Source organism: Otolemur garnettii, unplaced genomic scaffold (genome assembly GCF_000181295.1).
Source record: "Otolemur garnettii isolate 467f Iridium unplaced genomic scaffold, OtoGar3 scaffold00053, whole genome shotgun sequence".
NCBI classification, from domain to species: domain Eukaryota; kingdom Metazoa; phylum Chordata; class Mammalia; order Primates; family Galagidae; genus Otolemur; species Otolemur garnettii.
Genome location: NW_003852448.1, coordinates 9,652,412 through 9,663,935, shown reverse-complemented (window position 1 = coordinate 9,663,935; position 11,524 = coordinate 9,652,412). Strand labels below are relative to the sequence as shown.

At 39.7% G+C, this 11,524-nt stretch overlaps 1 protein-coding gene across 2 annotated transcripts in view; it reads right to left on the bottom strand.

Annotated features, from left to right (window-relative positions):
- The window catches only part of EZH2 (enhancer of zeste 2 polycomb repressive complex 2 subunit), a 39,645-nt gene that overhangs the window by 3,073 nt on the left and 25,048 nt on the right, over window positions 1-11,524 (bottom strand). For both annotated transcript variants that reach the window (XM_023514434.1, XM_023514433.1), the window contains exons 8-16: window positions 9,504-9,595; window positions 7,661-7,901; window positions 6,508-6,677; window positions 6,011-6,105; window positions 4,573-4,613; window positions 4,051-4,176; window positions 3,125-3,303; window positions 1,301-1,396; window positions 636-717 (exon numbers count right to left, since the gene is read on the bottom strand). In XM_023514434.1, coding sequence (XP_023370202.1) covers window positions 636-717; window positions 1,301-1,396; window positions 3,125-3,303; window positions 4,051-4,176; window positions 4,573-4,613; window positions 6,011-6,105; window positions 6,508-6,677; window positions 7,661-7,901; window positions 9,504-9,595 — 1,122 coding nt within the window. The remainder of the gene's footprint in view (window positions 1-635; window positions 718-1,300; window positions 1,397-3,124; window positions 3,304-4,050; window positions 4,177-4,572; window positions 4,614-6,010; window positions 6,106-6,507; window positions 6,678-7,660; window positions 7,902-9,503; window positions 9,596-11,524) is intronic.

The window sequence follows — 11,524 nt, the reverse complement described above, 5'->3', positions numbered from 1 at the left end:
CCTTGGTAGAGTGCCATGGTGTCACAGCTCACAGCAACCTCTAACTCTTGGGCTTAAGTGATTCTCTTGCCTCAGCCTCCCGAGTAGCTGGAACTACAGGTGCCCGCCACAACACCTGGCTATTTTTCGTTACAATTCTCATTGCTGTTTTAGTTGGCTGGGGCCGGGTTTGACCTGCCACCCTCAGTATGTGGGGCCGGGCCCTACCCACTGAGCCACAGGCGCCACTGTCCCAAAATGCAGTCTTATTCTCAGTACTCTGGTAACATCCAAGGGAAGTCTGGAAGATGCTCCCTGTCCTTTCCCATCAGAAGAAGCAAGGAATAGTATATTTGACACGCCAAAGGTGAGCAATAGCAGCAGAGAACAGGAAGCCCCCTCCACAGAGGGCTAGGACTCCAAAGAGACCACTTCCTGTACACCTGGTCTGCCTGCTCCCCGAGGAATTCCTGTGCTTCAGCCTCTTTCAGGCAAGCACCCACCCCTCGTGCTTTATGCCAGGCCACGAGAAATAGCAGAAGTTCCTCCTGTGGAGGTCACCTCACCAACCTCCAACCTCGTTTCCAAACAATCTCAGCAGAGAAGGCTGCCAAATGCAACTAGAAAAACTAAATGCCCTTAGCTCAGAAACGTACCATTGTTCAAGTTGAACAGAAAGCTGCACATATATTTATCATACACTTTCCCTCTTCTGTCGGCTTCATCTTGAGAAATAATCTAGAAAGACACAGGAGTAGACTGGGATTAGGTGGTTAAGTCTGGCAGAACACACAAAAACTCAAGAGAACTTTGGACCTTCCTAAGAATACTCATCAAAGGTCACTATGGACATTTTTCTTTTCCATTAAGTCCACACACAAAGAATGGTGGTATTTTAAGGATTCTTAACTCAGAAATATTTCCACATCCCTAGTAATGATGCTTGGAGAAAGTAATTAACAAGTCTTTTTGCTAGGTAAAAAGACACAAACTTAATAGCCTGGTTCCAAATTAAAGCTCTAAGGCTATAACCAAAAAGGCAGATAATTAGTGACACTGTCCCTTCTAGGACCTTCTCAGCCAGGCTGTAGACTACCCAGTTCAGATCTTCTGGGGTGAACCTCTTTTTCTCCCTGTCTCCAGCAGGGAAGAGCTAAATGTGGCTAGAACCAAACCAAATCCACAAGCATGCGAAGTCCTGCCTAAACAAGCATTTTAAAGTAATTCATTTCTAATCAATCCCACAGACTTGAACAATGAAACCAATTACAAACTAATTACACAAAATACTCCCTTAGTATATATAATGAGCGTGCCTTACCTCTCCACAGTATTCTGAGATGAATTCATTTTTCTGTACGGGATCTTTGATAAAAATCCCCCAGCCTGCCACATCAGATGGTGCCAGCAGTAAATGCTAGAGAATAAAGCATAATCAAATTACCAGAACAGGAGAGCAAAGCCAGACTGGTAACAAACCCAACCAGGAGATGCAACCACAAGTTATAGCTGTAAACCCTCAGACTGAAGCAGTAACTAACCCAGCACATGGCAGAAGCAGTCAGGGTGGAAGCTGCTGAGGATGGCTGGCTAACTACAAAATGTTTTTCAATAAAACCAAGAGGATAAGTAAGACCCCTGCACTTCAGTAGTGTGATCCCATCCAGTTCAGACTCTCTGACTCCCATTTCTTTTCTTTTTTTTTTTTTTTAGACAGAGCCTCAAACTGTCCCCCTGGGTAGAGTATCGTGGCATCACAGCTCACAGCAACCTCCAACTCCTGGGTTCAAGCGAGTCTCCTGCCTCAGCCTCCCAAGTAGCTGGGACCACAGGCACCCACCACAACGCCCGGCTATTTTTTGGTTGCAGTCGTCATTGTTGTTTGGTGGGCTCAGGCTGGATTCGAACCCACCACCTTAGGTATATGTGGCTCGCACCTTAGCCACTTGAACCACAGGTGCTGAGCCTCTGACTCCCATTTCTTCAGCCCTTGACTTCCTCAAGCAATTCACTTTCAATCTGATGTTTATATGAGGACACCAAGTTGCTGTCCCTCTGCATACCTGTTCTCCCACTTCCCTAAGATGTTTTCTATTACCAGCTATTCCACTTTCCATTCAAGCCCCCCAGGACACCCTCTGGTTCACCACAGGCTTTCTTTCCTTCCACAGCCCTGTCCTTTCTCCTTTGGTAGCTACTTCAGCATTTGGTCTTCTCATCATAAAATGAAAAACCACCACGAGGTGGTGTCATGGTCTTGGCAGTCCAGCATTCTGTTTTCAGCAGAGATGCCAAGATGATCATCATAGTCAATTACAAGGAGATTCATTCCGAAACATACTCTAACTTTTCATCATGGCTCATTATTATGCTTTTATTCCAAAATTTCTTGTGACCTTTAAAAGACTCCTCGATCACCCAAGCTTCCAACTAAGTCTTATTCTGGTCCATCTTGCATTCACCTATCAGGTGAATTTCCCAAACACCTGAAACTAGATCAGAAACTAAACTGGGTAAACTCAGTTGGTAAGAAGTATCTACATAGTTTTCTGTTGTAAGAGTCAAGTCTTAACAAAGAAGAATGTCACCGTAACTGATACACTGCCCACTTTCTAAGCAGACTGAGGGAGTGCATTATACAATGCCAGGAATGGGGGAGGAACATTATAGGATTTTAAGGTCTGAATGGGTGTACTGTAAGAAACTAAACTAGCACCATTGTGATTTGATGACCTGAATGGATATATGACCACCCAGAGTAAAATGATATAAAGCCTAAAAGGAAAAACAAACAAATAAACAAAAAAAAACAGGCAAAAATAACAAAAACCAAAATGAAACAAACACTGTGCACAGCTGATATGCCATAAACAAGCATTTTGGTTCAAAAGATACAAGAAAACAAAATCATAAGAAACTCAAGTGCTTTGCCTGGAGCAGAACTTCTGGTAGAAGAGATTACTGCCACAAGTGCAGGCTCACTTACCCAAGATGGGGAGGGGCATTTTCTCTCTCTTTAGCTATACATGCAATAGTTGTGTGTTTTTTTGTTTTTTGCCCTGGCTAAATGATGTAAGACTATCCTAACATTTACATCCCTGAATAGGCAAACTCAAACACTATTCCAGAAGCAGTTGTCACTCACCTTTTTGGAGCCACGCTGAATACTGCAGTTCTTGCAGGACACGTTTTTACTATCCCAATGGTCAGCAGCTCCACAAGTTAGACAGAGGTCAGGGTCACACTCTCGGACAGCCAGATAGCATGGGCACTGCTTGGTGTTGCATTGTGCTTTGCATCGGCATCCAGGAAAGCGGTTTTGACCTTGAGAGAGATGTTCTTCATCACTACCACCACCATCAACATTGTAATCATCAGCATATGCAAAAAACGTACAGAAAGGTTCAGAGCCACCCTAATATGTCATTGAACGGACAAGGAAATGGAAGTAACAGCAAAGTTAAAGCTGCTAGTACTGAAAAACATCACCGAGTGACACATCCCCATGTATCACTGCACACATACTGCTACGAGTCTATTAAATGGTATATGTATTTAAAGTCCTGTGATTTCTAAAATGGGTATGAATACCATCCCTAGTCCCCGGGCACTCTACGAGCCCACAGTTATAAACACTTCTTTAGCATCCAAGCTTTATCTGCAGCTTCATCAAACAACTATACAAATCCTATCCTTGTGTTACATTCCTTTATTCTGAAGACTGAAACCATCCTAACTATTTCTGGTGCCCCAAAATTATTTGGATAGCTATTTACAGCTCCCCCATATAATCTGTGCCAACTTTACTGTGATTAATATGGTAAAAGGAGAATCACGTTCCTTTAATATTAATACAATCTTGCCTATCTCATACATGTATTGTCCAGGAAAATGACGGGACAGTAGCACAGTGCCACATACTAGCTCAATAAATGTGTGTAGAATAAATGGATTTCCTAAAGTATCAGGGGAGCACTCCCATGTGAGGTCTTGGTTTAAGTCACTATTTTAAACTGCTGACAAAACCCCTACTTAGTTCTCAGGCAGTTGCACAAAGCAACAAATACTTACACTCTGAACTACACTGACAAAACTTTTCACAAAAATTTTGTGCTATCACACAAGGGCACGAACTGTCACAAGGCTGCCGTGGATGATCACAGGGTTGGTAGTTGTAGACATGATTAGAGGAGCCATCTGAGGAAAAATAACAGCACACGGACCAGTGAGTCTAGAGATGGGAAATGGCCACACACCACTCACAAGAGTACATTCTTTCCACCACATCTGGAGTTTAGCTGGGTTTCCTTTGCTGAATTTATAATGTTACAAAATGAAGATTTGTATTTACAAAATGATGGTGAAATAACTCGCACCTGAAGTGCTCCTGAGAGCACTCTCCCCTTAAACGACTCAGTGCCATCCATCAGCTTCCACGAGAATTACTGAAGCTTCATCAGACATCCCCATGTATACTGGTTTAATATACAGAAGTCAGTTATACAGAATAACCTGAACTCTAATCCAGTCACTATTCTAATACAAGTAACAGGTAGATGTTTTAAAGCCAATAATGAATAAAATTGAACTAACCCTTTTTCAGTTGTATCTTTCTGCAGTGTGCAGCCCACAACCTGCAAAAACACAAAATAAAACACAAACTTCTAGGGAAAGTAGAGAAAAGTCATGGCTACAACCCTAACAGAGAGCTGCTTAACTAGATCCACCTGTGCAATGACTGCAGCCAGCCTTTAAAGCCAAGAACCATACACCACCTGGCTTACATTTGACATCGGTTTGGCAACTTAAAAACAGCTCAGTCACTCAGGCTGCCCCAGGTGTGACCAAAAGCCCAAAGGTGATGTCATGTCCTGCTCATCTACAGCTCCTGGTCAGGACTCAAGAGCACCCACACCTCAAGGAGCAGCAGGTGTCTCCCTGTTGATTTATTGCAATGTGGACTATACCTTCCCTCATTTCAGGCATCATTAACCATCCAATTGAGATACATAGTCAGAAATAACTCAACGAAAAATTCAGAAGCATCTACTAAAGTCTAAATTCCTATGGGAAAACTTTTAATTTCTCTTTTTTTTTTTTTGAGACAGCGTGTCACTATGTCGCCCTTGGTAAAGTGCTGTGCCATCACAGCTCATAGCAACCTCAAACTCTTGAGCTTAAGCGATTCTCTTGCCTTAGTCTCCCCAGTACTGGTACCACAAGACCTGGGCCAGAGGTGTTGCAGTTGTCATTGTTGTTTAGCAGGCCCGGGCCAGGTTCAAACCTGCTACCCTTGGTGTATGTGGCGGACATCATGCTACAGTGCCAAGCTGAAAATGACTAATTTCTTGAAGTTCTAAATTACATTAACCCTACTTTTTGAATGTAACAAAATGTAACATGAGCCTGTATACAACCTCTGAAGCATAATCTAAATGATCCCTAAGCATAATCTAAATGATCCCATAAGCAGCATGACCCAACCATGAACAGAAGTTTGGACAGACAGTCCACCCATTCATAATATTCTGGCTCTACCTTTACAATTCAAATCAGCCTAAAAACATTCCTTAACACCTCATCACTTGTTCACAAGCCTTTGTGAAGGTACATTCACACAGCAAATTGAAGCGGGGTGCCAAGTAAGCACATCAGAATGCAGTGCAGCACACTAGGAAAATCTAGGTTCCCAGAATAAAACACACACTTCACCTCTAAGAAGTGACCCCGAGCTCACATCGGGAACACATTAGAACTTTTTGTAACAAATACTAAAGTAACTGTTTATACAGCCTTTGCTGTAAAAGCTAGTACATATGCTTTTCTTAACTAAATTTACTTAAGTCTCCTGCATTCATATTAAAAACACTAGCAATTGCCAGTGGAAACAAGTCTCCAGCAGTCTATGTTTTGGTGACAGTGTTTTTTTTCTTTAACAGACCAAGTGGTAACCAACCACTGCCCTTAGGGAGGGCCTTGCCTGCAGCATCTGGCAAGGTGACTTCTGCAGACACCCTCACAGCAGACGTACCGGTGTTTCCTTTTCTTCTTCCGTGGAGGAGTATCAACATCCTCAGCAGGAGCTGGGGCGATGATGCTAGACTCTTTCACTCTAAACTCATACACCTGGCAAGAGGCACAGTCACAGAGCCATGAGGAAATCTTATTCAAGCAAACCATTCTTATGCTCATTCATACTAGAAAGATTTTTCTGTCTTTTCTATGACAGTGCTAAGGTGCTAAGAACATCAGAAAAGATTGTACCTACCTCCATGTTGAGGAGAGTAGCTGTAATTTTATTTTGGTCAAGAGTTGTCAGACTAAAAACTAGCTTTTTAAATCTATTGCTTTCTGACATTAGATACCTAAAGTGGAGAAATCCTGTAACCCATCATTCAGTTCCCTCTTAGGGAAAAAAAAAAATAATTCTTTTTAGGTGATGAATAACAACTGAGAATTTTCTTATGTTTAGACAATGAATTCTTTTATATGAAGCCCTTTTAACAAATTTTTATCAGATACACTTACCTGTCTACATGTTTTGGTCCCAATCAGCCTAGCAATGGCACAGAAATTATCATAGTAAGTGCCAATGAGAACTCTGAACATTGATGCTTCAGCACCACTCCACTCCACATTTTCAGGAGGTTCAATATTTGGCTTCATCTTTATTGGTGTTTGACATCGAGAATTTGCTTCTACAAAACCAAATGTAAGACAGGTTGAGAAACGATGCTTGGCAACAGTATTAAGAAAAATTCAAAACAGCTACAAGAAAATAATTTGAATGTTCCTAACGTAAAAATTATCACATGTACTAAGAAAATACATATGGCTATTATATACCAACTTTAAAAATTAATGAAAATCCCAAAATGAAAATCTAGGGTATGCTTAAGAAAAAAATCAATACATTACTCATACTTTAGAATGAACTAAGCCTAGAAACAATACCGATAAGATTTTGCCCCATAGAAACCATGAGATTGGACTCTCTTTAATACACTTTTTCAAACGAAGACAGATGGGCTTACTAGACAACTAAAATCTAATTGGTAAATACCAACTCATTTTACTCCTCACAGAACATCAAGAATATTAAACCAAATGATCTGAATTTCACTAAGTCCTGAGAAAGATGAAAAAAGGAAAATGGGACAAAGAGTGAGAATAAACTGGGTCATCAACTTTCCAATAGCCCAGCAGGGCAAACACAAGCCAGGGTGGGTGGGCAGAAGACAGCAGTAACAATTCAGCTACACATCCTGAGTGAACTCTCTGGTCTTAAAATTCCTTGTTATTGGCTCGGTGCCTGTGGCTCAAGTGGCTAAGGCACCAGCCACATACACCTAAGGTGGTGGGTTCGAATCCAGCCCGGCCTGCCAAACAACAATGATGGCTGCAACTATAAAATAGCTGGGCATTGTGGCGGGCACCTGTGGTCCCAGCTACTTGGGAGGCTCAGGAGACTCACTTGGGCCCAGGAGTTGGAGGTTGCTGTGAGCTGTTATGCCACAGCACTCTACCCAGGTGGATAGCTTGAGGCTCTGTCTCAAAAAAAAAAGAAAAATTCCTCATTATACTGAAAACTGACCAACTAAATTATTCAACACATTAAATGTCCTTCACAATATAAAACATTCAAAGCAACCGTAAAACTCAGTTCGTAGAGGTGTCTTACCAGAGGAGCTGGAGGTTTCATCTTTTTTCTCTTCCTCTTCCTTATCATTGTTCTCGCCTCCTGTTTCAGTCCCTGCTTCCCTGTCACTGTCTGTGTCCTTAGACTCCAGCACATTAATAGTGGGGGTGCTGGGCCTGCTGCTGTTATTGGGAAGCCGGCCTCTCCTGCGGCCTCCAGGACGTTTTGGTGGCGTCTTTATCCTCTCAGCAGTGAGGGCAGCAGCAAATTCCTTTGCTCCCTCCTACAAAATGAAAAATGTAGACCATTAAGACAAAGCTCTAAGACTAGATTTGGTGGAAGAAAGAAAAAAAAAAAAAAGATTGCATAAGGCAAGTTAGTTAAGAAATATATCACAATATCCATTCATCACAAATAATCATTTGCATACCTAAACACACTTGTTTTTCATCTGCTGACAGTTTGAAATTTCAGAAAGGTAAACATTGAGTTTTATAATATATATTATATATATATTTCTAGAGCGGTACAAAATCAGGCAAGAAATTTCTATGTGCTGAATTTGTGAAATATATTAACTAATCATAATTAAGGTGAAATACATAGTATAGTAAAATATAAAATACTTTATATAATAAAGGTAGCTCTCTCTATATATACATACAATCTATTTAAAAGTGAATCTTAACAAGAAGAATCATATACCTTTAAATACATCAAGTTAGACTTCTTATTCAAGTTCTAAAATAGTGCATACCTCTTTATGGTAATATTTAGAGTACATAAGAAGAATATAAAACATATAAATTTGCTGGACTTTGTCACTTCCTGTATTACTATTAAAACATCTAGTATTTTTTTCCTGTGAGGAATACATAATCACAGGACTTCCAGAACAAGACTGTAAGGGTTACATTTTGCATTATGAAGTACAATAATGCAGTCTCAGAAAGTAGAAAACAATGGTAAGAGCATGGTTTATAGAAAGGCCACAGAAACATTTTAGATGAGCCAAGTAAAATTCTGCCTTGTAAAGAATATTATAAAACAGTGCTTAAGAATTCCAATTTTTAGTGGAAACAGAAGGGAGAAGTTCGAGAGCAGCTAACAGTTTTATACTTCATTCTACAAAAACCAAATTGCTTAAAAATAGGATACCTTCTGCAGGTGCCATTCAATGAATCTTCTGTCCAAAATCCAACAGGCAATATATACCCATTTAGTTCCTAGGTAGGAGTGGCTTGGTTCAAAGAGGGGAAATGGTAAAAATAAGATAGTACCCGTAAAAAACAACTTTTCTACCTCATATTCTCTTAACCCCTTACCTTTTCTCCATCATTTAAAAAAAAAAAAAATCTGTGGGACCTATAATCTAGCTCAAATGACAGTGAGCCTAAGACTCCTAGCAGGGACACGGCTATGACAAAGGCTCAGGAACTACCTGCACATGACAACCAAGTTCCTGGTTTCTAAGTGGGCTACCTGTTCTCCCACTCTCACAAACTCAGTGGAAGGCACGAAAGTCCTTGACCCTAAAGACCTAGAAATGCTGAAGAGATAACACAGATGAAAAAAGAAAAATAATAATACAAGATTAATGAAGGCTAGAATGTACAGTATATGAGCTATGGAAGAAATATCATGGATGAGAAAAATCTACCTATTATATGGCCCTTAAAGGCCTGAGTGCAGCCAAGTCTAATGCTGACTGCATCAGCACTACCAAAGCGTAAAAAAATTTCTTTTTTGGTCATAACAGCCTACTATTGAAAAGCCTACAGCACCTGGTATTCCCAGGCAGTCTCCCATCCAAGTACTAACCAGACAAAGTACAAAATAAAGACTTCTCAAATGCCCTCTGGACCAATAAAGCACTAAATCTTACCAAATGCTGGTAACACTGTGGTCCACAAGGTTTGTTGTCTAGAGCTGCTTCTGTGTTCTTCCGCTTGTAAGTGTTAGGTGTTGCATGAAAAGCTGCAAAATAAATTGAACATAAAGAATCCAAATATAACTATAAAATATTTACCTTTTCCTTTCCCAGTTCCACTGTAAAAGTCAATTAATAGATTACAAACTTCCTAATAAGTAGTTTACACATTACTTGTACAAATTTCTTTCACGTTCTTAATGCATTTCACAATGTAATCTCCAGTCCTCCTCCTCAAACCGCTAAGCAGGAAGGAAAAGCAGTGAATTCTGGAATTATCAGTAATTTTTTATTTTTCTCCTTCCAAGTATAATTGACACACATAAACTATGATTATAAACATTTACTTAAACTGAGTCTTTAACATCTTCACATAAGCAGTTGATATGCTTACATCAGCGATCAACTTGTCAAGTGGGGAACAGAATGAATGAGACACCATGTTACTTGTTAGAACTGATTTTTAAAGATAAAGAGAAGAGCCCCGAAGTACCAACATTCATATCCCCTGACTATACCTATTCCTGAACCTAATGAGAGCTTACACACCAATGCCTCTCTACAAGAAACACAACAGTGAGATATAATGGGTTCTAGAAAGATATACTATATGCAAATTAAAATTTCCAAATAACATGATAGCAAAGATTCAGATGATGGTGTATGGGCGTATGAGAGCAGGGTGAACACACACTACTGCAAACATCTGACAATTATTTCCTCATGTACAAAAGGAAATTCTAAAAATAGCTTACTCAGAATTATACAAGATGAAAATCAATTTAATTTGGATAAAAGCAAGTGACGATAAACTTTTTTTTAAAAATTTGTAAAATGCTATACACAGTTCAACAGAGCAAAAAAGGAAAATAAAGACAGATTAAAAAGAGAAGGAATTTTTATTTTAAAAAAGGGACAAAATTATGTTAAAGTAGAAATTCAAGGTTCAATTTTTTTTCTCCAGTGTGTGAGCTAGGACAAGAGCCTAGTACTATATGATTCACTTGGCACTGAATTACAATGTCACCAGCTGGGGACACCTAATACCAAGACTGAGCAGATATAGAAAGATACAGTCACAGCAGCAAAGAATTACATCAATCTAAAAAACAAGAACTTCATCAGCTAGTGAGCACATATTTAGCTATGCATTTTTGGTAAAATTTGTTTTTGTGTGGATGGCTCCCTAGCATGTTCTATATTTATAGACTGATAGTGCCCCCTCCGAGAGAAATACACAGGCAGAGACTCACATACCCACGCACACACACCTGCCTGTGTACAAATGGGGAGAGCGGCCTCTGCTGGCCCTTAACTAGAAGACCTCTCTCAATCAAAGCTAGATGCTCATTTTAGGCCACAATTACAATTATAAAATTAACAAATGAAGACAAAAGGTACTTTAAAATATTAAATGACATTCTTAATTTCACATTGCATTTGCCTAAAACTTGAAAGAGAACTATTCCCATGACTAGATTTCCTTTAGAAGAATTTGAAACTTCAATTTTAGAGGAAAATATTCATGTGAAGAATTCTCTCTTCTAGAAATGTCTTGCCTATTTTAGATTCCAGAATATTGAACATAATCCTTTCAAATGAGCTCTTAGTAAAAAAAAGTTATTTATTAAAATACTTGAACTAAATATAATATCATAGGGAAAATACAAAATTACCTAATGAAAAAAATTATTAGAAGAAAAATTAAGGTAAGATGTACGTCAAATTTTACAAAAAGGGAGAGAACATGGATATGGAGGGCACTTGTTTCTAAAATATCAAAAGCAACCTACAAAATCTTTTTTTTTTTTTTGAGACAGAGTCTCAAGCTGTCCCCTTAGGTAGAGTGCTATGGCTTCACTGCTCACAGCGACCTCCAACTCCTGGGCTCAAGCGAGTCTCCTGTCTCAGCCTCCCAAGTAGCTGGGACCACAGGCGCCCACCACAACGCCCGGCTATTTTTTGGTTGCAGCCAT